Source organism: Panthera leo, chromosome D2 (genome assembly GCF_018350215.1).
Source record: "Panthera leo isolate Ple1 chromosome D2, P.leo_Ple1_pat1.1, whole genome shotgun sequence".
In the NCBI taxonomy this organism is placed as follows: domain Eukaryota; kingdom Metazoa; phylum Chordata; class Mammalia; order Carnivora; family Felidae; genus Panthera; species Panthera leo.
In genome coordinates this window covers 31,014,985-31,041,994 of record NC_056689.1, presented here as the reverse complement: position 1 = coordinate 31,041,994, position 27,010 = coordinate 31,014,985, and the positions used below count along the sequence as shown (strand labels likewise).

At 56.8% G+C, this 27,010-nt stretch overlaps 1 protein-coding gene across 1 annotated transcript in view; it reads right to left on the bottom strand.

Annotated features, from left to right (window-relative positions):
* The window catches only part of ADAMTS14 (ADAM metallopeptidase with thrombospondin type 1 motif 14), an 80,653-nt gene that overhangs the window by 15,345 nt on the left and 38,298 nt on the right, over window positions 1-27,010 (bottom strand). Inside the window, exons 5-15 of the mRNA XM_042907790.1 lie at window positions 19,819-19,902; window positions 18,961-19,108; window positions 16,573-16,678; window positions 14,702-14,845; window positions 14,077-14,209; window positions 12,541-12,654; window positions 10,112-10,260; window positions 8,092-8,267; window positions 5,432-5,565; window positions 4,931-5,054; window positions 3,852-3,932 (exon numbers count right to left, since the gene is read on the bottom strand). Coding sequence (XP_042763724.1) covers window positions 3,852-3,932; window positions 4,931-5,054; window positions 5,432-5,565; window positions 8,092-8,267; window positions 10,112-10,260; window positions 12,541-12,654; window positions 14,077-14,209; window positions 14,702-14,845; window positions 16,573-16,678; window positions 18,961-19,108; window positions 19,819-19,902 — 1,393 coding nt within the window. The remainder of the gene's footprint in view (window positions 1-3,851; window positions 3,933-4,930; window positions 5,055-5,431; window positions 5,566-8,091; window positions 8,268-10,111; window positions 10,261-12,540; window positions 12,655-14,076; window positions 14,210-14,701; window positions 14,846-16,572; window positions 16,679-18,960; window positions 19,109-19,818; window positions 19,903-27,010) is intronic.

The window sequence follows — 27,010 nt, the reverse complement described above, 5'->3', positions numbered from 1 at the left end:
CCTCTCAGCAGCCACCGTCCCCCAGCAGCCCTGCGCCGAGCGAGTCTCTTGGTGCCTTTTTTCTGACAGCATTTGCTCACTTTGGGTCTCTGGGTCACAATTTGGAAATTCTCGCAGTATTTCCAACTTTTTCACGATTATTAAATTTGTCACGGTGCCCTGTGACCAGTGATCTTTGATGTCACTATTGCAAATGTTCGGGGACACCATGAACCCCACTTATTTAAGACAGCACACTTGGGGCGCCTGGGTGGCTCAGTCGGTTAAGTGTCCGACTTCAGCTCAGGTCGTGATCTCACAGTCTGTGAGTTCGAGGCCCGCGTCGGGCTCTGTGCCGACAGCTCGGAGCCTGGAGCCTGCTTCGGATTCTGTATCTCCCTCTCTCTCTGCCCCTTCCCCGCTCATGCTCTGTCTCTCTCTGTCTCAAAAATAAATAAAAACATTTTTAAAAAATTAAAAAAAAAAAAGACAGTAAACGTAACGGATACATGAGTGTGTTCGGATTGCTCCCCAATCGACCATCTCTGTCCCTCTCCTCGGGCCTCTCTGTTCCCGCAGACACAACACTATTGAAATCAAGTCAGTTAATGACCCTACAATGGCCTTTAAGCGTCCAAGGGAAAGGAAGAGTCACATGTTTCTCACTTTAAATCTAAAGCTAGAAATGATTAAGCTTAGCGCAGAAGGCATGTCAAAAGCCAAGATGGGCGAAAAGCCAGGCCTCTTGTGCCGAACGGTCAGCCAAGTTGGGAAGGCAAAGGAAAAGTTCTTGAAGGAAATTGAAAGTGCTACTCCAGGGGGGCCTGGGGCGGCACTCAGTCGGTTAAACAGCCAACTTCGGCTCAGGTCATGATCTCGCAGTTTGTGGGTTCGAGCCCCGTGTCAGGCTCTGTGCTGACAGCTCAGAGCCTGGAGCCTGCTTCGGATTGTATGTCTCCCTCTCTCTCTCTGCCCCTCCCCCATTTGCGCTCTCTCTTTCTCTAAAAAATAGATAAACATTGAAAAAAAATTAAAAAAAAAAAAAAGATCAAACCAGCCACAACATTCCCTTAAGCCAAAGCCTAACGTGGAGCAAGGCCCTAACTGTCTTCAGTTCTATGGAGGCTGAGAGAGGAAGAGGAGGAGAGCGAGGAAGCTGCAGACAAAAGTTTGAAGACAGCAGAGGTTGGAGAAAAGAAGCCATAAAAGCACAAGGTGAAGGAAGCAGCAAGTGCTGATGTCGAAACTGCAGCAAGTTTTCCAGAAGATCCAGCTAAGATAATTCACGAACGTCACTACAAACAACAGATTTTCAATGTAGATGAGACAGCCTTCTGTTGGAAGGAGATGCCATCTAGAACTTTCACGGCTAGAGAGGAGTGTCCGTGGACTGTCCCGAGGCCTACGTAAGGTAATGGATGACAAGTGCCAGCTCCAGGCCTGGCACATAGTAGATATTAACAGCATGGTTCTCTTCCCTTGACTTCCTTTCAAAGAATCAAAGCCCCCAAATTCCAGGAGAGTCTAACGAGCCTGGACGGGGCCTTGGCTTTCACTGCCAAGACGGCCACCTGTCCTGGATGTCTCCAGAGAGCACGCACATACCCTGTCAGGCACGTGCACATACACACGCTCACTCTCAATACGTGCAGCTTGCACATTTCCACGGCGGGCTTGCCGCATACCTCACAACTGTGCAATCACACAGTGCGTGCCAATGTCAGGTTTCCGTCCCACTTCCCTCCCCGCCCAGCTCCTGGGAGTTCTAACCCTCCAGGGAGCTCACAGGCGAGCGTGCCCACACTGAACCTGCCCTGGGTTCTAGAAGCCTCTGCCCCGACCCCCATGGAAGCCCGGCTGCAGCCTCCATGGAGCACTCCTCGCTGCCAGCAGACAGAGGAGCTAGACGTCCGCAGACAGGGGTGGGGGCGGGGAGGAGTGGGAGGGCTGGCTGGGGAGGCCCCAGGGGCTGCTAGTATTATGGAATCGTCTGAATCAACCGTAGGGGTGTAGCAGGAGGAGCATCTGCAAGCTCCTCCCTCTTCTGGAGTCAGCGGCCCTTCTCTCCTTGCCCCCTCCCCTCCCTTCCCCTGGCCCCTGTTCTGGCACAATCCCCCGGAGCCAGACAGGCAAGTGGGCAGGGAGCTGGCCAAGCCAAGCCCTCCTGACTCATACCCATGCAGAGTGGGGCTGTGGGCAAGGGCCCGGGGCTGGGAGACAGGAGAGCCTGGCGCAGACTGGCTCACCACGTGGGGGAATCAGGGTACACAGAGGGCCCACAATCCACTGTGGACCTCAGTTTCCCCCTGTGTCTATTTGCACTACACCCTCTCAGGTGCCTTCCGGAGCAGGTTAGGGGGTATTCTGCAGGGGGCGTGAGTTCCCCGGGAGGCTTTCACACGTTTTCTGTCATTGTGATGGTAATCTAAAAATACGAATATCGGCATTTTTGGAATACGTGAGCCTGCCCAGAGATGTTACGTTTTGCATTCACGTTCATGAAGAGGTGGTGACACGCGGTGCGGCCTGGCGAGCACAGTCGACTCGAGGGGCCTCTGGGACATGCTAAGTAAGGCCCGGCGACACCACGGCACCCATGCCCTCTGTAAGGGGTCTGAACAGACAAGTGCGGGAGGATGCAGCCACTCCCCAGTGTCAGGGAAGCATCCTTCTGTCTGCCTGCCCCCGGGACCCTGCTCCAAACCACGCTTACGTGTTTTCAATTGAGATGTAATTCACGTAGCACGCACTCAGCCTTTGAAAGTGTGCAACTCACTGACTCCCGGACCACTGCCCGATTCCAAGACACTTCATCACGCCTATTTGCAGATGCCCCCATCCCCCTCCCACCGGCCCCTGACCACCACTAAGCTACTCTCTTGCGTCCACGGATTTGCCCGCCCTGGACATGTTCATTTCTTAACCACCAACTTGGCTTCAGCACAAACAGAACAAAGCAAACAAGTAAGCACAAAAATCTCTCCCCTTACGTTAATGTTCTCAATTTGAATGCTGTCGATTTCTTTTGGGGCCAGAATTTTTCATCTCTCTTGGCTTTAGAGTTGTATAACTCTCATAAGTAGTGCCTTAGTGACTGTGTTTATGTGTCATCAGATAAGAAGGATTTAAGGGTCTGTGTGTCAGACTGGCTGCAAATTCCTCCTCTTCCTACGTGCAGGCCTCTTTGCACTGGGACTCTACCGCACTTCCCACCAAGAGATCGTCTGTTTCTACAGCTTGAGTCTGGGCTTGGCCATGACACCTGCTTGGGCCGACGGGACGCTACAAAGCATGACACACGTAGAGACCTGGAAAGTGTTTGCACGCTGGGGCTTGCCTGCTCTTGCCCCCGCTGAGGACCATGTGACAGACCACACGAATAATCCCAGGCTAGCCTGCCAGGGACGCGGCCCTGTCACCCCCATCACCCCCGCTGACAGCCAGTACCAACAACACCTACAGCCCCACCAGATGCTGCATTCGCAGGAGTGAGTCCAGCCACCGGAGTAGAAGTAGCTCCAGCTGGGCCCAGCCCAAACTCATGGCTCACAGAACCATGAGCTAACACAAACACTCGTTAGAAACCGCAAAGTTTGGGGATGGGATGTTAGACAAGCAAAAGTTGACGGATACACTCTATGAAAACGGTTTTCTTCTGTGTACAACAGATGGACCGTGGCTGCCCCTGGGGAAGGAAACTGATCCTGGAGGGCAGAGGTGGGAGGGGCAATCTTCACTGGATCCCCATTCACACCTTCTGACATTCGAAGCATGGAACGGGTTGTCTACTCAACCTAAGTTTAAAAAAAATGTTTCTAAGGGTTCCCTGCATTAGACTGCTCTCTTCTGCCCTCCCAGCTCCCCATACTCACCAATGTGGTGGGGAACCTTCTCCAGCTCCTCGATCTGGATGTGCCTGGCACCCGCCGGGATCTGGACCAGTTTGAGAGCTCCTGCCACAGAGCAGGATCCGGAAAAACCGTGAGCATCTTGAGCTGGTGGCCCCACTGCCCAGCACACCCCGTCACCCCCTGCCCCTGCACGTGCCTAAGAACCTGTTTCCTCATCTGTACAACAGGAAGGGGGGACCCTTGCCCACAAGGTGCCGAGAGGTTCAAATGAGATGCTATGGCTTAAAATGCCCTAAAAACTCTAAGGGCTGTGGCGGGGGGTGGGGGGGGAGAGTATGCAGACACTTTGTTGCTACAATTTTCCACTTTCTTGAGCCTACTTTTCTCTTCTGATGTTCCCCCCCCTTTCTTCTCATACCTTGAGCCACCATCATGGCTGCCCTGGGCCCCATGGCCCTCCCAATCCCATGCCTGGAAACAAACCCCTCTCAAAGCCACCAACTTTCTCCCCACAAGGAGAGATGAGGCAAAGCTATGACAGTCCCAAAGGGGAAATGGATCTAATTCTTCCTAGAGTGTAAAGGACTAATATCTGGCCCTTTTCAACAGCCAAGTGTGGTCCGATGGAAGGTAGGGAGGGAAGTCAAGGAACTCAAGGTACCAGGAGTTAGAAGGAGGCACCACAAGTTGACCAAAAAATGGAGAGAGAGGGGAGAGAGGGAAAAAAAAATTCCAGTCCAGTCTGGGCCACATCCTCAGACGTGTCTGAGCTCTCACTCCCACAATAGCCCCAGGGCCAAAGAGATGGCTGAGTTCCTATCACAGCGCACTGGCCAGCAGAAAAATGCTTCTGAAGTCCTGGGCCCGAATGCAGGCAGTGCTCACTGGAAGAGACTGCGGCCAGCTGCAGCTTCTGACTCAGTGGCCTGGGGCAGCCCGGGAAGGTCTGGAGGCAGGCTCTGGGTGCCTTCTTCCCTCCCCCGCCCTGAACCGTGGCCCAGCAGAGGACGGACGGCTTGCCCAAGGGACTCGGGCTCAAGGGCCCCTGCTGGGCCAGAACCCCAGCCACTCCTGGTCATCTCCCAGCCCCAGCCTCTCACCTGCCTTCTTGGAGGCCTTGCCCAGTGTCCCCTTCACAGTCCTGCAGTGAGAGTTGTCGCCGCCACAGACACCGCACTTGTCATCTGCCTTCATGGACCCCACCTCCTTGTCACAGCCAACGGGCTGACGCCAGAGGTGGGGTCAGAGGATAAGGCTCCCGTGCTCCCCACCCCCACCCCCCACCCCAGGCCGGCAGCCCCTGGTTCCCTCCCCAGTCCCCACGAGTTGACCCTGAACCCAGAGGCATTCCTGGACACGTCACTGCCACAAACTCGCCAAGTGACACGGGCAGGTCTTAAACCTGGCCATTCCTCTTCCCTTGAATGGGCTGGGCAATAACCCCCTTCTAGGATCCCAGGGTTATGTTGAGGACCAAGGGTGTCATGGGTGGGGAAGGCGAGGAGATGCCTGTCTCCCTAGGGCCCAGGAGAAGCGGGCAGTATAGCCCTCCGGTCTCCCCAGGCAGGCAGAAGGTGGGTGGCCCGGAGCAGGGAACCCACCACACATTCGCCGCGGGCACAGACGCTGTATGGGTCCCGGTAGCTGCAGCGGGTCCCGTCGTGGACCACCTGGTTCATGAAGACCACATCCCCTGTGTCCTCCGACTGGCAGATCAGCTCACACTTCTGGGCATCTGTGGAGAAAGGGACCGTGCTGCATTCCCAGCTGTGCTCGGAGAAAGCGGGCTGGCCCAGAAGGACATCAGCGCATGTCCCAAGCGGGAAGCTCCTGGGCCAGCTCTGGGCAGTGGGGGGAGCACTGAGTATGGAGCTGGGACTTACAATCCCTGCCATGTCACCTATTAGCCTAGTGACCCTGGGCAAATCAGCTGACCTCTCGGAGTCTCCGTTCCTTACTTATTATCCCTGATCAATAAAATGCCACATCAGGATGCTAAATAAAATCAAGTGATAAAATAATAGTAATGGCCATAATAATAAGCCAATATATAGTGAATGCTTACCATGTACCAAATACTTCCAAAACCTTTACATACTCTTTTTTTTTTTTTTTTTTTTTTTTAAGTAGGCTCCACGTCCAATGTGGGGCTTGAACTCACGATCCCGAGATCAACAGTCACGTGCTCTACTGACCGAGTCAGCCGGGTGCCCCTACACACTCTTGATGTACAACCTCAAATTTTTTGTGTGACTTAACTCATTTAAACTTTTCAGTAAGTTCTAGGAAGTAAGTTCTAGCATTCTAGAAGAGACCAAGGACCAGAGAGGTTAAGAAATTTGCCCAAGGCCACACAGCCACATACTGAGAACCAACTCCAGGATTCTAAACAAGGCAGTCTGGCTTGAGTCCCACACTGACCTCTACATACACTTCAGCAGTCTCATGTATAACAGTGTATCTCAACATGATTGCAAACATCAGGACACCCTGTGAGAGTAAAGCAGGGCAGTAGGCTGGGTTTGGGTTTATAAAACAAAGTTGCAGTGAGAGCGGAAAGGAGGCCCTTCCTAGTTCTAACAATTAATTGTTCTCTTTCCCATCTGGGCTACTGATGTCCTTAAAAGAAGGTTCCAAAAAACGTAACATATAAACACTTGCTGTGTTTCTTAGAAAAAGGGAAGTTGGGGCTTAGCTAACTTTCTGGAATTTGTCTAAAAGTCCTGGGAAAGCCCAAAGCCCAGCTGCCCCATGGGCCTCGAAGCCCCTTCCTCTAGAGGCTTGTTTGGATCTGAATGGATCTGCAAGGCTTTCAAAGCAAGCCACCCCCTTAGCCAAACTTCTCAGCAACCAAATGGCTCCCCGCCCCTTGTCCCTGGGCTCCTAGGATACATCTTGCCCCCAGTACTCAGGGCTCAAGTTCAGAGCCACAGCATCCAATACCACTTTGAACTTCACACACAGGTAGGACCCTGACCAGTACGCCCCAGGCAGGCAGGCAGCCATGGAAGCCAGCGGACAGTGGCGAGCTCCCCAGAATGGGAGGAATTCAAAGCAGAAGGAAAATGCTCTCTGCGATCATATTCTGGAGAGGTCTGTGCACCGGTGGGCAACGGAGAGGCCTCTAATGTCCCTTCTAATCTGAAGACTGTCATTCTAAATGTCAGCTGAATTGCCCTGCAATTAATACTTTGGAACAGGGGCTAAAAGAGGCAGCCCTGGGCTCAGGAGAGGAAAGGCTGCTCTGGTCGGTGCCATCGGAGGCTGAGGGCTGTGTGGTGGGGGGTGAGCATCTGTCCATCAAAGGACCGTGGACAGGCTGGCAGGCAAGGTGAACACAGAGGACAGTTAAGGGCCCATCCAGCATAAAGGCTCTAAGAGACCGTGAATCCCACCCCTTCACTGGTATCTTGCTGCTGCTATAAGAGCCGTCAGTGGAAAGGCTCCAAAGCAGACAGGCACTGGCCTGCGTCTGTCCCAGAGCAGCCTGGAGGGATTCCGTATGAGGATCCCTGGCCACAGGCTCCCATCTGTGTGCCTCTTCAATCATTTTCATTAGCTGCTAAAACAGTAGCACAGTCAGTAAAACCTAAAACTATGGTATCTAACGGGACGGGGGCTCTCAGCAAAGCCAGGGCACCTGTACCTGTATAGAGCCTTCCCGTACAGGTAAGGGACCTGTGTGAGAGGCACCACCAACCCCAACAGCCAACACTGCTGCCAACCGCAACAGCACCTCTGAGTGAAATGTCCCTGGTTCAAAGGGCACCTGGCGGGGGGGGGGGGGGGTTCAGTCAGTTGAGCGCCTGACTTCGGCTCAGGTCATGATCTCACGGTTTGTGGGTTTGAGCCCCACGTCGGGCTCCACACTGACAGCATGCAGCCCGCTTGGGATTCTCTCTTGCCCTCTCTCTGCCCCTCCTCAGCCCCTTACTTTTTCTCTCTCTCAAAAATAAATAAACTTAAAAAAAAAGAAAAGAAAAGAAAAGAAAAGAAAAGAAAAGAAAAGAAAAGAAAAAAGAAAAGAAATGCCCCGGTTCCAGATCGTTTCCCCGCCAGGGAACAGTCCTCATAAGCCTCCACATCAGGGATGGCTTTAAGGAGGACGGTGGCCCAAAGACAAGGGCCTGCACAAAGGCGGTCAGCCTGCCGACTGTCCTCCACCGTCCCTCCACCTCCACTGGTGGCCCCAGGCACGGGAGGCCCACCTAGCAGATGCCCAAGGACATGGCGGATGGGAGGGGGAGGGGGGCTCACTCACCGTCTTCTGGCTCGTAGGGGATCCAGCTGTGCTTGGCGTCCCGGTGGATGTAATAAGAGTTGCGCCTCGCACACTGCTGGGCCCGGAAGTCCTCGTGGGGCCCTGGGCACTCCTCGCTGTTGCACACCTGGTACTGGAACATGGGCCCTGAGCACAGGCGGCCTCCGTAGGCTGGGCTGGGGCAGGCAGAGAGACCCGGTGACCTTGCCGGGGGAAGCCTGGGGAGGGCCAGGCTTCCCGCGTGGCCCCCAGGGGCAGCTCGGCCTTCTAGGGGGACATAAAGCGGCTGCTCGAACGTAAACTAGAGGGCTGCTCGTGGTGGGGGCTGCCGTGCTCTGAGCCCTTCCAGATTCTTCTCGCTCCACCCCTGGGGCATATGCCACCTGCTCCCCTGTGTGTTGGCGCGAGGGGCGGTGGGGGAGCTGAGAAGCACGGAGCCAGGGATGAGCAACCCTCTCCAATGGGGCTGGAAGAGAAACCGGTCTCATTTATCTCTGTGTGTCCTTCGAACCACATGACTCACGGCCTGACATACCACGGGGGCACTCCCTCCCAAGGTGCCTCCTGCACCCGCTTCGCGTCCTAATAAACTAAGCAGTGGTAAAAACAGACTTGGGTCCCGAATGAGAAGGCCTGGCTAGGTCTAACCCCACGTCCCGCCTACGCAAATCTTGGGCAAGTCACTTAGTCCCGCTGAGCCTTAATTTCCTCTTTAAAGGTGGGACCCGGATACCTCTTCGGCCACCTACCTCCTGGTGTGTCGGTGAGGAATCAATAAGAAATGGCCTATGACGTACTCTGTACCGTCTGCCATCATGTTAAGAGGACTGGGTAGCGTTACGGATGCCAAGGGTCCAGGCGTAGGTGACCGCGGCTCCGCTCCCGGACGCTGGGGCGTCACGGGGGTTCGTGCACCCGAGCGCTCAGCCTTCTACCTGGCGCGGAGCAAGTGCTCGATACACGGTAATAATTGTAACAGCAGCTGTCATCCGTTAGTGCCTAATCTGGGCTGGGCACAGCGCTGAATTCTTTCGCTTAAGCCTCGTAAAATAAAAATAGTTCTTATCACAGAGGAGTTTGAAAGAGGGCAGCTCTGATGGAGGGGATAACCATCCACCTGGAAGGTGTTTTACTCGGAGTGGGCGCCACAGGGCCCTGCCCCAACCCCGGCTCTCCCCCCACCGACGGGTGGAAGTTACGGGGCGGGCCGTTGGGCTCCTGTTTGCAAAAGGTCAGCACAGCCGTCTGACACAGGAATAGGCTCCTCTGGGCGGTAGTGAGCTTCCCGTCCCTGGAGGTAAACGGTCGAGTGTGAAGGACCCCTCCTGAGGATGCGAGGGAGGGTGACCAACACCGAGCCACAGCATCCAGGGGGCCTGCTGTTCAGCAGAGTCTCGGCGTCCCTGGTCCCCGGAGCCCGCTGACCCGCACGGCCGCGTGTGACCCACACCGCCAGCCCTCATCTCGCCCGAGGCTGTTCTGAGCAGCCTGGGAGAGGCAGGCCATGGCCAGCTGGCCCTCGGAAGTTCCAAAACCACGGGAGGGATCCCCATAGAGGGGACAAAAGGGGAGAAACAGACCGGTCCCCCAGAATGTTGGATTTACTGGGGCAGTGAAAGGCAGGAGTTGATGTCAAGTTTTGCTTCCTGGGGTAGAAAACAAACATGGCTACTGAGCATTTAGATCAGTGTTTTCTCAAAGCTTAGCCAGAGGATCCGGGTCACGGGCAGGCTCGTGAAACTGGCGCAGTCTTTGGGCCCACCCAGAGTCTTCTGCACGTGAGAGTCTGAGAATCACCACTTCAGACCTAATCTCAGCCTGATGGGAGATGTCGGGCCCGGGTGGAAGTGATGTGGCCCCCCCCCCAAACAATTTTGGGTCCCCACCATCAGGATACAGGCACCTGTAGAGTCCTTCTCTCTAGTGTCCTGCCCCTCGGTGCCTTCCTCACCCAGCCCCTCCTCAGGCCTAGGGAGGGAGGGGGTCCCCTGCCCTGCCCACCTCAGCCAAGAGCACTCACGGGGGATTGTCACAGCTCCGGCTCCGGGATCGAACGCCACCCCCGCATGACCGTGAACATGACCCGAACTTGGTCCAGGAGCTCCAGCCTCCATCCTGGCCGTAAGTCTGCTCTGGCGACTTCCAGATGCAGTGACCTTTGAAGCACCACTGGGATAGAGCAGAGGGAATGAGGTTACCCTGGGCACCCCGCCCCCCGCTGCCTAGCCTGCTAGGAAGGGTGCACGACTGCGCACGTGGCACAGCTGGTGGGTGCCACAGGTGAGCCCAGAGAAAGGGACATTAAGAGGACGAGCCCCAGGGTGACAGAATCCCACCCACACCGCAAGCCAAGTGACCTCCGGCAAAGGGCTCCCCTTCCTGAGCCTATTCCTCTGGTGTCCACTGTGGATAACAGCACCTGCCCCCAGGGCTGCCATGAGCCTCCAAGGAGACAATGCCGGGCACACACAGCCCTCCAAAAATGGCAGAGAGTATTGCTAATGACGGTAATAATTATGCAATTATTTGGTTTATCACCCCCGGAGAAAAAAAAGAGCTGATAGGGGAGAGAAGACACAGTCTTACCATGTTAATCTAGAGTAGATCTTGGCTCTGTGTCTCAAAATCACCACCCAGAGGCCACAGGCCGGTGTGTTTGTGGGAGGCAAGCCAGCCCCACAGGGAGGTCCATCCATGCACAAATGGAGGGGGTATACGAATGGAGTCTGAGAGGCCTGGGCTGGAACCCCAGCTCAGCCATTACTAGCTATGTGCGGCTTTGGCATAACTTCGCCTTGCCGGGCCTCAGTCTACTCATCTATTAAATGGGACTGTTCTAAGAACTAAAGGCAGTAATACCCACAAAGGCCTTAGCTCAGGGCCAGGCACAAAGGCGGGCTCGACCAAAGTAACCCCCTCCCCTTCTCCTGCAGGGCAACATGTAAGAAGTACACCAAAGTTCCCTGGGTCTTTTTTAAGAGATAACAGAGTGGCTCTCAGCCTTAGAGTCACCTGGGGAGCTTTTAAAACTCCAGATGCCTTGGGGCGCTTGGGTGGCTCAGGTGGTTAAGCGTCCGACTTCAGCTCAGGTCATGATCTCACGGTTCATGAGTTCGAACCCTGCATTGGGCTCTGTGCTGACAGCTCAGAGTCTGGAATCTGCTTCAGATTCTGTGTCTCCCTCTCTCTGCCCCTCCCCTGCTCATGTGCATGCACTCTCTCTCTCAAAGAATAAATAAACATTAAAAAAAAAAAAACCTCCAGATGCTTTGACTTCACCCCCGACCAAGTGAGTCAGAATCTCTAGGAGTGGGGAGTTTTTACAGCAGCAATAGTATACCTCACATACTACAAAAAGTCTCTCCGGTCAAGTGTGCAAGCCAACAATTTTTCACAATCGACAGCATTGTGCAACCGTCACCACGTCCAATTTTAGAACATTTCCATCACCCCAAAGAGATCTCCATGCCCACCTGCAGTCGTTCCCCATTCTAGAGGTGGGGACTCTTAGAGCTCCCCGGATGGTTCCAATATGCAGCCAGAACTGAGAGCCACGGATTGATTGTCACATGCAATTGTGACGGAAGGACCTGGAACTCTGCAAATACCAGGAGCCAGTGTACCGAGTCTCCGGGGTAAGAACCCGCCAGGTGTGGAGTCTACTGGGCCATGCATAGCCGTGGGAAGCCCCATCCATCTGTGAGGAGGCAAGCCCTCCACATGTGATGAGAGCGGGCAGAGCCTCGTGAGGGCAGAGGGCAGAGGGCAGGCTGGGGGGGCGGGTCCTGTGGCTGAGTAACAACGCTGGAGCCTCTCTTAACACCCTGCTTCTTCCCAGCTCTCTGCTTTGCTCCAGCGTGACTCAGTGACTTCAGAACAACCCGAGGAGTGGAAAGGCCACTTGGTCAGGGGTCAGCAGGACCCAAAGTTCAATGAATGGCCCAAGGTCGCCACAGAAATCAGAGAAGGGCCAGCAATATAGCAGAAGTGGATTTTAGAACCCCTCAGGCTCTTAGACCCGGCCATGAGGTCCCCCATACAAATGATGCCCTGGCACCCACACCTGCTCAAGAGGGCAAACACATGCCGGGTGATATGTGAAAGGGCAGGTCTGGGGCAGGGGAGGCAACACGCATGTGGGAGAACCAGCATGGTGGGCCGGGGAGGGGGGCGGGCAGGACACCTGGAGTCTTCCCTTCATCCCTTCCTTTGCCTGCCTGGGCCTCACTCTTCTCATCTGTAAAATGGGGGGAAGGCTTCCTGCCAGATGGGCGATGAGATGATGCCAAACTCTGTGAAGCAAGCGACTGTGGTGTGGGAGAGAGGGTGTACCTATGAGTTCATGGGGGGCTCCACGCACACACACACACACACGCAGCCACACGCCTGGGGGGCAGGGGCTCCCCTGGGACCTGCACACTCCTGCTGCAGCCCCGGGAACGCAGGTACCTGGCCAGGGGCACACTCTGTCCCGTCCAGCGGGGGCCCCTTCTTGGTCTTGCAGAAGTACGGGTTGTCAGGATGGCTGCACCACAGCTGTTTGCAGGGCTCGAAGGTCTGGAACTGCGCGGTAAGGGGACGGGGGTCACCGGCTACACTGGCCCTCAGGCTCTGACAAGATGTCCGGGGGGCAAAGGGCAGTGATGGAGAGGAGTGGTGCGGTGGACGCTGGGGCCAGAACGCTGTGAAGGAGGCAGGAGGGCCCACACCCTCAAACTGGACCCCACTCCAAGCGCCATGGCCTCCGGTGACCCCTCTTCCCTCCAGCGGGGCACCGAGAAGGGGCAGGCCACAGCCCACATCCCTTGTCGTCCCCCCAGGCCTCCCTCCTTGCCTTTGCAGAAGCCACTGTGACACTGGGCAGGGACTAGGGTTTCGAGGGTCTGAGGCTCCAGGGAGGCTTGGGCCTGCCGACGTCCCCTGAGCCCAGTGCCTATCGGGGCTTCAAGGGGCTGTCGGTCCAGCCGGGATCCCAAGGCACCCAGACAAAGTCAGGACCTCCCAGCATCCTCTAGTCTCGCCAGGCTGTGCCAGATGTTGGTACTCTCCTGCTTCCCATTGTCCAGGAGAGCCCAGTTTTTTTCTCTCCTATCATCCCCCTGCCAGCCGGACCAGTGTCCTCCAGATACAGCCCTGGGCATTGAAACCCCTCTCCACCCCCAGCTCAGAGAGCACGTGTCCCAGTGTGGCCTGGACAGACACGGAGCCTCCTGGGCCTGCAGAGCTGAGGAGGGGGCTGCATTCCTAGATGGGAGGTTTGAGGCGCTGGAGTCACCAAGGCCTGACCCCTCAGAAAGACCCCTGTCCTAGGATGTCCCTTCTCTGAGCCTCTGCCTGGACGCTGGTTAGCAGCTCCGTTCTCTCCTGGGTGGCTCTAGCTGATCCCCAGGGCCAGGCTCTCCCTCGCCCTGTCCTGCAGAGTAAGGAAGGGCTATGCCCCCTTATATGTGTCTCCTGGGCATGGGGTGCGGTGGGGGGGCATGCAATTCACCGCCTGGAGAAGAGTTATGTGGCGACACAGGAGAATTTCACAAGGGTGACGAATCAGCCCAAATCATCCTACCAAATCCCTGAAGAGCAGACAGAGGCAAGTATTCCTCCATCAGGCGAGAGCCCAGTGGCTGATGTGACAGATCTGCCTGGCAGATAAGCTCCCTGATAACCCAGCCCAGCCAGGATCCCACCAGTCACCTGCCGCTCTGTTCTACTATGTTCCATCTTTCCCAGGAGTAAAGCATCCCCGAGCCACTGCACATACCTGCCCCCAAAGGTGGGACTGGGTGGGGAAGTTATGTAGCAGAAGGTGGCGGGGCCAGGTGCCGGTCGCCCTGGATCCCCCCCGCCATGGCAACTGGCATGGAGCCTGTGGGCCCATCACCAGGCTACCTGGCCAGGAGGGAGGAAGATGTTCTGTGCAGGACCAGCCTGGGTCACAGACGGACACGGCCCTGGTTCTCCAGCAGTCAGAGGCTGGTGGGAACTCACCGCAGAGCAGGTATGGTATCCAGAGCCGAAGTCAAAGCGGCACTGCTCGTCCATCGAGTAGTCAATGCCCGGCAGCTCCGGGGGCTGGGGCCAGGCGGGCGCAAAGGGGTCATCGAGGAGGCAGTCGTAGGAGCTGCCGGTGGAGACAAGGAGGTGAGCCAGGCTGAGGCCGGCGCTCCCCAGCTCTCCTTCCCTGGAGGTGGGCGTTTAAGGAGCAAAGAAGGCCTGCAGGAATCCATCCTTGCTGCCCTCTGCTAGGAGCCGTGACTTCCAGGGAGGAAGGTTTGGTCCCTGGACCATTTGAGGGCTCATTGCACCGAGGGAAGAAAAGTCAGGCCGCTACACAGGACGTACTCGGGGCCCTGGCCAGCTGCCGCCTGAGGTGGGTGACAGTGTCTCTGCCCACACCTGCCCCCCCCCAAATCCTCTCTGTACCCATTCTTGGCCTTGAGCTCCTGAGTCTAAAGCTTGTCCTGGGCCCCTGATGACCTGGGAACTGAGCGTGTGTCGGGGGCAGGGAGGTACAGGGAGGGAGATGGCTGGGCGGGGGGGGGGGGGGGGGGGGGGGGATGTAGGGCAGGCTGCATGCTCCCCAGTCCCCAGCCTGGAGGTGGAGGTGACCTACGGGAGGTAGCGGCTCAGCTCCACTTTGCTGCAGCGGGACCAGTGGAAGCGGTGGAAGGCAGCCTGCACCAGGGGTGCCATGACGCTGCCCAGGCTGGTCTCGTCCGCGCAGCCATTCCCCTGACCATCATGTTCCATGCCGAGCCTAGAGGGTGGCGGTGGCGGGGGGGGGGGAGGGGGAAAGACGGGAATCCTGAGTCATGCCAGGGAGCCCGTCCCCGGGAAAACAGGCAGGTGGCACAGCAGTGGGAGACCATGCCCTGACCAGGCTTCAAACTGGACGGAAGCTGAGGGTCCCCCCTGCTCCCCAGTGGGGCTGGACTCATTCTGACCTCCTGCCCCCTCCTCAAACCCCACCCCGCCCTCACGGCTTCCATGGCCAGCTCAAGCCCCACTCCGACCCCAGACACCCTCCCTGGCCACCCTGACTGAGGGCTGACCTCCCACGGTGGCGGCCACTTGCCCCACCATTAACACCTCACATGCCACGACGTGCTGTCTCTTCGCCAGACCCAAGGCCTTCAAGTACAAGGACCCGGTCTTCATTTGGTTCAGCTCAACCTCATTTACCTAGTGGCTTACTTAAGCTTCTCCGAGACCCCGTAGTACTTTAGCCCGGAGCTCTGTGCCTGGTACACACCTACCATGATGATAGTCTAAATTTAAAAGCTTGGTTCTTTTTATAATTAGTACTTAATGCCAAAGCCCAGAGGTTCTAAGTTCTCAGGTACTCCCAGGTGGCTGCATCTGGCCTTGACCACTAGACAGACAGACACAGGGACCTCTGGTGCTGACCTTGGCTCTCCACGGGGAGAGGTCTCTGCTTTGGGAAGAGTGGACCCCCCTGCCTCCCACGTACAGGAAGACAAACTCCCAGCTCTAAAATATGTGGAACTATGGGCAGGAAGAGACCTCAGTATACCCCGGGTGCCAGCCTCCATGCTGCAGAGGAGGAACCTGAGGCCCCGGAGACAAGGGGTCACCGCCCGGTGAGGGGAAGAGCTGGGATGAAGTCCACATGGTCTCTGTGCCGACAGGGCCGGTGTGGAGAGGGGCACGGCAGACAGCGGGGGGCAGAACCCCTCTGGGCTGGCCCACTCCCCTGCTCCCCAGGCCCTTCACCTGCAGCACACAGCCTTCCCTCCGCGTGTGCACTGGGGAGGGGCCGGGCCAGGAGTGCGTCCCTCAGCTCTGCCCCCTGGGCAGACAACGCCAGGAGGCATGACTGTAGCAAGGGCACATTACCAGAGGACACACTACATGTCAGTGGCTTATCTGCTTTCTCCCGGAATGTAGTTTCTCTGGCCTAGTCTCCACGGCAGTCCATCCCTACAACGGGGCCTGGCGCACAGTGGGTGCTCAAGAAATGTTGGTCGCAGGAACGGATATGCTCCCAACAAAATCCAGGCCCAAGGATCAAGCCAGCAAGCCGCCAGCCTGGCCTGAGGCCGGAGCCTCTGTGCACCTGTTGAAGATGGGCTCAGACCAGTGCCCCGGTGTGCACCGAGCACCAGTGTGGGCCGGGACAGCTCTGAGAAGGGCCTTGAGTTGTGCATGGGACGAGGGAGAGAGACCGTCCAGAGAACAGACCACCTCCTATGACGGGATAGTGCATCCGCCTGCCCAAAGACAGGGCCACATCTGGTTTTCCGTGGCCCTGGGATTTAGGGGCTTGGACCCAACAACACAGGCCCAGAATTGCCATCTGGGCCCCTGGGCTCCGTTCCCATCAGGGCTGGGCCTCAGTGCGTGGGCAGCTCCTCTGGCATCTCCGGGGACACTGGGATGGGGGCCTGATCTGGGATAAAGCCTCCCACACCCGCAGAACCCCTCGGAGCTCCCGGCACAGCCCGCCCTCCCGGCGCCACTTACACGTGGCCGGTCTCGTGAGCCACCACGAAGGCCGAGGAGAAGCCATCCTCGTGGTTGAGGGTACAGCTTCTCAACGGGTGGCACATGCCAGTGACAGGCGCATACCCTGCCGGGGAGACGGAGAGAGGGCGGAGAGAGAGGTCATGGGGAGGTAAAGCAGGACTCAATGAGGTCTGTGACTGACCAGCCACCGCAGGGACATCCTGACGTGGTCACTGCCAGAGGCTGCCTGGAGGAAGAAGGATCCTTGCAAGGCCCGCCCCCCCCCCCGCCCCACCCAGTACAGCAACCCCGAGCCAAATGCCCCCACACCCTAAAGCTCCACGGAGCCCCTCAGGGCCCACAGCCTCCTCTAATCAAGGCAGTGGGATTTCCAGATGCCCCAAGCCTGCCCAAACCCGACTTCCACGCTGTGCCCCTCTAGCCAGCCAGTCAGCTGGTCAGTCAACAAACACACTCCAAATACTTTTTGATGGGGAGGGCAGGGGTACACTGTGTTACATTCTATGGGGAACCAGAGGAATCAGATCCAAGCCCCCCTGCCCTGCCCCTGTCCCTGCCCCTGCCACACACCCACACTTAAGGAGCAGATGGCTTAGCAGAGAGACTAGGTGGTAGGAGGTCAGCTCACACGAGGGCCCGCAAGGCTACAGTCAAGGGGCATCATGCGTGTGCAGGGGGCATGTGGAGGAGAGAACAGATTCAACTAAGGGGGTTGAGGGCCACCAGGTAATGGCTCGTGGCGGGGGAGGGGGGCGGCGGGCACAGGGCTGGGCCCAGAGGACAGGCAAGACTCTGCAGGGGAGGGGATGGGGGGACGTGCTGGGGGGGGACACAGAAAGGCAGTGCAGGGGGCTGCACGTAGCAGCCCCAGTCACGTTTGCTAAGTAGCTACTGTGTGCGAGGCCTGAATTCTTTTTTATTTACTTATTTGAAGAGAGAGAGAAAAAAAGCACATGTCCATGGGTGAGGGGCAGAAAGAGAGAGAGAGAGAGAATCCCAAGCAGGCTCCTCACTGTCACCGCAGGGCCCAACGTGGGGCTCGATCCCACGAACCGTGAGATCACGACCTGAGCCGAAATCAAGAACCAGACGCTTAACCAACTGAGCCACCCAGGCACCCCACGAGGCCTGCGTTCTAAGGGGCCTGCTTCCCAGCCTCCCCGGGGCCCTGTTATAGGCTGGGAGGGAAGGCTGGGCTGGGAAAGACCTCGGAGAAGGGGTGAGGGCAGAAAGCACTTCCTGCCTGGGGCCGCGGTTATCCAGACAACTCTACCCGGTCTTCAGAAGTGCTCAAATGCACTTGTATCTGAGACGCTTCGGGGGACTCTAATGAGAGGCTGCGGTGTGAAGGAGCTTCCTGGGGCCTCTACTGTCCTGGAGTTCTGAGGTTTACTCTACGTGAGACGTGAGGATACAGCTGCACGCGTGTTGGTATGTTGGACATGTGTCTGTGCATGAGCACGCACGTGTAAGTACGTACATGTATCCGCATGCGTAAGCGTGTGTATCTATGTGATCCGTGTACATGTATATCTGTGTGTGTGTGTGTGTATGTGTGTGTGTGTGAGAGCAAACCTCACACTTGACACTTCGGGGATTCAGACAAGGAGGCTTTGGATAGAGGCATGGCCAGCTGACTCCCTTCTGGAATCAGACCAGGAAAAACTAGAAAGCCCTCAACTCAGAGCCTGAAGATCCAGTCAGAGCTGCAGATCTGTCTCGTCTCTGCTAGAGGACAGGGGCAAGCCTCTTCGCCACTCTGTGCCTCAGTTTCCCCACCGGGAAAACTGCGAGTGACCAAAGCTTCACGTGTCTACAGAGCACGCACGACCACAGGCATTTATTTCAGGCCTCCCTCAGCCCTTGTAGCGGGCTGGAATGGGGGAAAGCGGCAACTGTTTTTTCCCCACTCGGCAGGTGGGAGGACCAGGGGAGAAGAAGTGAGCTTGGGTCGCTGCACAGAGAGGTGTGGAGCGTGTCCACACACAGGCACCTGCTAGGTGCCCCGAGGCCTGTGATGAGCCCATATCGATACGGGGGTGGGGGGTGGGGGGGCTGGGGAACAGAAGCATCTTGAAGATGCTGACGGGTCTTCCCGCAGCCAGGCTCTGGGACAGTAAGCCTGACCACTCGCGGCCACCCGCAGGCTCGACCCAGACAGCAGGGACCAGAGCGGGGACCCATTCACTTCCCCTGATCCCCGAGGAAACCACTCTAAAGCTTGCCCATCCAGATGGGCCAGGTCCTTCTCCAGAGTCCCATGAATCTCTCTGTTGACTGGCTCCTCAGAGCTCCTCGGGTGGCTCCAGAGAGCCCAGCCCCGAGCCCCGGCCTCTGCCCTGCAGCTGCAACATCTGGCCGCAGCAAATACAGTACCTTGCGTACCTGAGGGCCCAAAGTCCTGCCGGGTGAGGAAGACGACGTGGTCATGGTGCTCTGCGTGGCTGGGATCCTGGCGCTGCTGAGAGTGTGCCCAGCGACATACCTGCTCCAGGCTGCGAGAGGGGTTCCCCCGCTCGATCAGGCTCAGAGACTGCGGGGGCCAAGAGCGTCAACAGAGAGGGGGTTGCCAGCGGGCACCCGTCGTTCCCCTCCCAGGGGCAGAGAACACCGAGGCCCGTGGGACGCGGTGCCGGTCCCCAGGTCGCCGTGCATGCGCACAGCCCTCCCGCTTCAGGGAACACTCGCGTGCCAGGCCCTGTGCCGGGACACCTGTCTGCTGGGAACTCAACACGCATTCTCTCGCATCCCTCGACCGAGCTGCAGGCGGGGGTAGCTCTGAGCACTTCTGTGCCTTGTGTTTGTGGTCTCATCTAATCTTCACAACAGCCCCTGGAGGAAGGTGCTACTGCCACCCCCATTCGGGGGAGAAGAAGCCACCAGTCGGTCTAAGACTGCAGAGCCCAGGGCCCCAGGGTCCAACCAGAGCAGGACTTGTCTCACGGTCACTGCCCGGCTCAGAGCCCATTTCCGCACAGGGTCCTCAAGGAGAGGGATCTCCAGCTGCCAGGGCATAGGACTGCCTGCTTCCAGACTGCAGGGAATCCCCCAGGCCCCGCTCAACATCCCCAAATGCCTCTGCCCCTGAAGCCTCAACTCTAACGGTCTCAGGGTTCTGATTCTGGGAACAAAATGCTTCCTACATGCTGACCAGCCCCTCCCCACACCACAGCCCGTCCGGTGCACCGGTCCCACACCCCCTCTCCCTCCAAACCCTGCCAGTTGCAGAAGGGAGGTGGTCACCTGCCGGTAGCCGACCATGATCAAGCGGACAAGGGCAATGTTTATGTGGGCGCCCAGGGACTCATCATGGTAAATCTCATCCACCTGCAAGGAGAAAAGAGCATGCAATTTTAAGGGAAGCAAACGTTTGTCAAGAGCCTACCACACAGCAGGTACTGAGCCAGGTACCTGACCCGTGTTATCCTCACCATGGCCTTTTCAGGCAGCATTCTTCTCCCTACTGTACAGACGAAGAAACTGAGGCAGAGAGAGGCAAAAGGACCTTCCCAAGGCCACACCGCTAAGTTGCTGCAGACCTGGGATTCAAATCCTGCCCAGCCTAGTTCCACCTGTGCACTCTCTCCACGAAGCCAAGTATGAGGGGCTGGCCTCACACTCAGCCCTCTGACAAAGACTCATCTTTCCACGGCTCGGGAGAGTCCTTCCACAAATGTCCCCCGGCCCGGGTCGCTCACCCTCAAGTCCCTGGGTACCCCTCCAATTGCCACCGGAATCGTCTGTCTGCTCCGTAGTGCCCGGGCACTTTTCCACGGCAAATCCAAGGGAAAGTATACGAGGACCTTGGAAATGCAGAGTCTCGGACCCACCTCCCAAGTCAGAGTCTGTAATCTGAACACAATCCCCGGGGATGCTCAGCCATGGTCAAGTTTGAGGACCATGGCCTTGGAAAACTCCCTTCTCCCACAGGCCCAGGGGTCCGTGGGGCAGTGTCCCACACAGGCCGCCAAAGAATGCTATCCCTCCTACTCCCTAAATCAGGAGAGCCGGAACAGTGTCCATGACAGATGGACGAGGCTCTGTCTGTCCACCCCTAGAGACAGGCAGCTCACCCTCCCCTGAGTGCCCATCTCCTAAGGATGCCCCTTGAACAATTCTAGCTTTTTCGTTTTAACTTTTTTTTCTGAATATAAAACATTTCACCCTGTAAACTTTGAAAAGTACAAAAAAAGGTGAAAGAGGAAAATCGAATTGCCCAAACTACAATCAGCCAGATGTACAATAACCACAGTTAACATGCTTCTTGCCAGGTGCGTATCTGTGTGTGTGTGTGTGTGTGTGTGCGCGGTGGGCGGGCGGGGGGGAGGGGGAGGCTCAATTTACAAAACAGTAATCATACTGAATATACCGTTAATACATCGGTTGTTTCATGAAACAGTATTCTGTATGTTTAAAAGCATCACCTCTAGGGGGCGCCTGGGTGGCTCAGTCGGTTAAGCATCTGAGTCTTGGTTTTGGCTCAGGTCATGATTTCACGGTTCGTGGGATCGAGCCCCACGTCGGTTCTGCTGACAGTGTGGAGCCTCCTTGGGGTTCTCTCTCTCCCTCTCTCTCTCTCTCTCTGCCCCTCCCCCCTCAAAATAAATAAACTTTTTTAAAAAAGTATCATCTCTAATGTCTGCGTATGATGGGCCACAACTTAGATAATTAATCCCCTAGCTGGACGTAACCCCCGAGACTCGCTCAGTGACTCGCTCGGTGGGTCAGTGTCAGAGCACAGCACTGGTGAAGCAATGCAGTTACTGGGGGCCAGAGTCCCGGGTTCGGGTCCTAGCTCTGTGGCTTAGGGCACATCAGGCAACTCCTTGGACCTCTGTTTCTGTTTCTGTAGAATGGGGATCCTAATGGCTGTCATAGGAGAACTGTGCAGTGGAAGACGGGCGTGCCGACCGGCCACACACACACTTTCTCCCAAACAAGTCCAACCTAAGAATTCTCTCCTGTTCTGCCAAAATAATCTGCACCGGAGTGACTCTTAAATAACCTTGACATTTCAGCCCCTCCAGCTCAGAACGTGGCCTTCTACGTGGTCAGTGTCTCAGACCTCCCTGATGTGCCCTGCGGGCAAGCAGACCAGAGATGGGGTGATAAGCAGGGCACGCTCTACACAGACACATCTGTGCCCCACATGTACACATGTAAACCCCACCGGTTGCCCCAGGGCAGGAAAAGAGATCAGTCGCTGGAATGCTTGGGTGGAGGCATCCGCACGGCCTCTAGGCTTTTGGAAATTCTCAGGGGGCCACTGTCTTCCTGCTCTGTCTCTCTCCAAAGCGGGCCAGGCAGGTTGCTGCCCGAATCCTTCCTTACTGTCCCCACACTCAGCAGGCCAAAGCCACCCATCAAACCCCCAGTGACGCCTGCTCCAATGGCTGGCATCTCCGGCCCAGAACACGGGGAAGGCTTCGCGGTGGGACTGGGGAGGAGGCTGCTGCCTCTCTGAACAAGAAGTAGGATCAGAGCCCGAGTGTCCATCACTGGTGGGGGTTGAGCGGGGCCTTCTGATGCCACCTCCCACTCCGGGTAACTGGCCTAAATGCAATACTGAGCAAGCAGAAGGGGACGCACCATTCAGAGAGACCCCACTCGGCACAGCACTCTGAAATAATCTGGCGACCAAATGCTTCAGGGACGGATGTACATAGACCCCAGGAGCTGGGGGAAAGGAAGGTGGTGTACCTGTGGGAGGGAGGGGTCAGGGAGGACTTGCTGGAGGACCCAGAACGCATCCCGCTGGAGAAGGTCACGGGCCTTTCGGAGGAGATGGGCAGAGGTTCAGGGCAGGGGAGAGAAAGGCAGGAGTCATGCGGAACCATCGAGAGAGCCCCAGGCCGGTGGTAATCAGGGCAGCTGAGGCCAGCCCCCCACGCGATGGGAATCTCTTCCCAGCCCACGCTCCCACACTTCCAGCAACGTGTGTGCTAGCCCGTTAGAAAGTTCTGGGCGCCGTGAGCCCCACTGAACCTTCCCGTCCGCCTCCTCCACTGGCCTCAAGTCTCTCTCTGGAAGTCCCAAGGGGCGTATCTGCTCCTTTCCCCGGGAGAGATGGCGGCCACGGTCTCTCAGGGGACGTCTCTCCGTGCTCACGTCGGTCAAACAGAAAACTTTCCAGGCGGCAAGAGAGACGACAGGCCACTTGCCAAGGAAGGACCATCCATCTGGTTAGGGGTAGGTTTTCAGCAGTGACCAGGGGAGACGCTGAAGTAATAGCACCAAAGTCCCAAGATAAAGAAACCGTCAACCCACCATCCTGGGCCCAGCAAACCAGCTTTTAAGAACCACGATGAAAGAAGCCATTGTCAATCAAGGAAACAGAAACGGAGCCACCCAGACCCCACTGTCTGCAGGTCTGCAGGAAAGTAAGGTGGAAAGTGATCCCCAACAGGTGGCCCAGGGTGTAAGAGTGGGTGAACAGTTGTGAAGCTCTGAGAGCAGCAGGGTTCAGCAATGAGCAAGTCTAGTCTTTTCTTATGCTAAATAAGGAGATAAAAATAGAGTAATTCTATTTCACACCCTTATTCCCTCATTAAAAAAAGGAGGGGGGCCCTGGGTAGCTCAGCTGGTTAAGCATCGGATTACTGATTTCAGCCCAGGTCATGATCTCACTGTTCGTGAGTTTGTGAGTTCGAGCCCTACATCGGGCCATGGACTGACAGTGTGGAGCCTGCTTGGGATTCTCTCTCTCTCCCTCTCTCTGCCCCTCCCCTGCTCATGCGCTCCCTCTCCCTCTCTCTCAAAATAAACTTAGAAAAAAAAGGGGGGGGGGTTGGCCCTGCCATTCCACATCCCCTAGTGGGGTCCGTCTGGGGTGCCCCGGCACCCTCATCTGCACACACCCCCATCACCCCCAGCCCTTGAGTAGGGCTCTGATTCAGCTGAAGCTGTCCTGACCCTTCCCACAGGCCAAGGAGGGGGCTGGACAGGGCTGCAGAAGTGCCTGGCACACAGGTCCCAGCCACAGCCGTGAGCTGGTGCTGGAGCCACAGCCAGGAGGTGCAGCCTCCTGAGAGGCCCAGGACCCCGGCCCTCTGGAACACACGCGCAGGCGGCCCCCTGGCGGGCTCTAATCTGGCTGTGCACTCAAGAACTGGCTGTCGGCCTCCACCCTCCCGATGCCAAAGGTCAGGCCCGTGCGCCAGCTCTGGGGAGACCTGGAACTGCTTCCCGCGGCTGTGGGTCCCAGCGGGATACATCAAGAGACGCCCACAGGGCAGAAAAGAAGGCTATGTCTGGTGTCCTTCTTCCCCACCTCAGCCAAGTTCAACATCCCCTGCCAAGACCCCAGGGTAGGGCTCCACATCAGATATTGGCCTGGGACGGCCACTGGGTATATACTAGAAAATCAAGCAAACGTCAGGACTCGCTCTGGTCAAGGGGGCACAGAAGAGCAGAAGGGAGAAGGTCCATGATAACGTAACAGAAGCTAGAGACCACGAGGGTTGGAGAAAGAGCCGCTATTCACTGAACACCTACTACGTGCCGGGCACCATGTGAGGGCTTGCATACAACCTCACGCCAGCCTACGGAGAGAGGAATCATTCCCGTCTCACAGGTGAGAAATCCAAGGCTCAGAGCGGTTAAGTAACTTGCCCAAGGCCACCCAGCTGGAAAGTGGGAAGGCTCAGATTTAAACTCTGATGCTTTGTGACTCTGAGCCACTCCACACAGCTGTTTTTCCAGAACCAGCTCTTGTGGCAGGCTGGCTGGAGTGGGCTCTCTGTGGCCTAGGAGAGAAGATAAGCGAAGCGGGTTTCCACATCCAGTAAACAGCAACACGGCCAGCCAGGGAGTCGTTGCGAGAGCCCCTTCTCTGTTCTGCTGTAACCCTGCATGGCCAGGCCTCCCGGGGGCCTTGTGGCCAAACCCAGGGAGCAGGAAGAAGGGAAGGGGGTTGGGAACTCTGAATCTGTGCTCCGGCCCAAAGGGAGGATCAGACCCCAGGTACCGACAGCAGAAATGCCTGGGGCTCCACTGCGGCTGGCGGGGAGAGCTAGGCCCCTGGGGAGCCCATGGGGGGCGGGGGGGAGGTAGCAGCCTTCCCTTCTGGACCAGGACAAAATGGGCTTCTCCTTGGCAGTGCGGGGACAGGGGTCCAGCAGAGAATGGCCCCCCAGCCAGACCCAAGTTCCCACAATGCTAGGGAACACTGCTCCCAAGGACTTCTGGAGCAGCCTATCCACCAGCCTGGCAGCGGTTCAGGCAGGTCTCAAATAGGGAGGGGCCGTGCTGAGGAAGCATGACCCCAGGGTCTCAAGCCCACCCCATGCTCAAACAGGAGAGGGCAGTGACTGCTACCTAAAGGCTGATGCAGCCACAGCCTGCATGCCGTAACCTGGTGCCCTGGATGCGGTCTTAGAGCAAAAACAAAGGACCTTAGGGGCAAAAAGGGGGAATCTGAAACAAATACGGGCTTTCATTAACAATAACGCATCAGTATTGGCTCAGTAGTTGTGACGAATGTACCATGGTAATGGCAGATGTTGAACATAGTGGGGCCCTCAGGAACTCTCTGGACTAGGCTTGCAGCTGTTCTGTAAATCTGAAACTATTCTAAAATCAAAAATATATATCAATTGAAAAGAGAAGAAGGTTATGTCTAGCTGCCATACCTCCTTGGGCTGCTCCAGACTGTTTGCCCTTCCTGACAGTTCCGGAGACTTTCCTGGGTTTTGATGACCTAAAGCAGTTTCGAGGAATACCAGTGGGGCATTTTGCAGACCATCCTTCACTTCGGGTATGGCTGATGTTTGTCTTATGATTAGATGCGCGGTACGGGCCTTGGGGGGGAGGAAGGCCACAGGAGGGAAGGGCCATCTTCCCCACACGACGCCAAGGGCACCCGCCGCCAGCACGACCCGTCACCGACAATGCTGACCTCTAGCGCCTGCTGGGACAGCGCTTGCCAGGTTTCTCCTGCGTAACATACTCTCTCCTTCCCGGCCCCGTGCTGTGCGCTTCAGGACAAAGTCACCGGGCACAGCCTGAACTTCAGGAGTGGGAGTTAGAATCCACCTCCTTGAGGGCAGAGTACCTACGTCAATTATTCGGAATCCTTCTCCCAGCTGTTCATTTATTCTGTCGCTTATTTATCAGTATGAACCCATGGCTGTGTGTTTTTATACTCTGGGTTATACTTCAACGCAACATTAACCTGGTCGCTCAAATTGTCCCAGCTTTGGCCCCCGGGAGCTCTTTCCTTCAGTTGGCTCCTGTGTCCCTTTAACACACCCTTCTTGTTGGCTCTGGGGCTCTTTGTTTTGTTTTGTTTTTGTGTGTTGGGCACTTCCTTACTTTCTGGCAACACGGGAGGCTCGCCTTGGACGTTCTCCGCTCCAGTTGTGACAGCCAACCGTTCCTCGAAGGAGCTCCAAGGAGTCATTACCCCCCCGTCTCGCCGGGAGACAAGCAGGCCCACAGTGACAGCCGAGCCTGTGTGAGCACGGCGGCCACAGGAAAGGAAGCAGCCTCTGCTCGCGTGCCCTCCCTGGTCGCTTCCGGCCTCTGACCCTGAACAGAACGGGGGTGGCCCTGCCTGAAGGTGCGGCCTGGCCAACAGTCACCTCTCCTGCCCTTTCTAGTCCCAGGCCCTGGAACTAGCCCCCCGTCTCCCCAGCTCCGACCCCTCTCATCGAGAGCACGAGCAACTCTGCAGACCAGATGCTCCAACCAGCACCACGTGGCACGCGTCTGAGACGGTCTCCTTTCCCCGTTGACCGTCACAGGGGGCCAGCACACTGTCACCGCTGCCCGTGCAAGCGAGACTCTCACGTGACTCCTGGTGGCTTCACAGGACGCTGCAACGCCCTGACATTGCTGGCAGCGGGCCATTTACGGCGTGAGAAAGGAATGGGAGTCCTGGTTGTCTGAAAACCTCCGGGGGCGCCTGGGTGGGTCAGTCGGTTAAGTGTCCGACTTCAGCTCAGGTCATGATCCCGTGGTCCACGGGTTCGAGCCCCACGTCGGGCTCTGGGCTGATGGCTCAGAGCCTGGAGCCTGCTTCTGATTCTGTGTCTCCCTCTCTCTCTGCCCCTCCCCCATTCATGCTCTGTCTCTCTCTGTCTCAAAAATAAATAAACGTTAAAAAAAAATTTTTTTTTTAAATAAAAAAAAAAAAAAGAAAACCTCCGTTGCCACCTTGCAGTAAAATCAAGAAGGCACCCACATCAAAGTCGCGGAACGGGTTCTGGCTTGGAGAAAATCCAGAGGTAAGGGTGGGGAGTGGTGGGGGGGCTCCCACAGCATCACCCAGGCTCCAGACGGCACAGGAGCCAATGCCGTGCAGAAAACACGGACGCGGATGGCTCTGTGGCTGAAAGCGACTCTGACAAGTAACACTCGGAATGGAAGAAGTGATGGGAATACCGGACTCTGTCACACCGTCGTATCTACGTGCGCACGTGAGTAACACGTGACG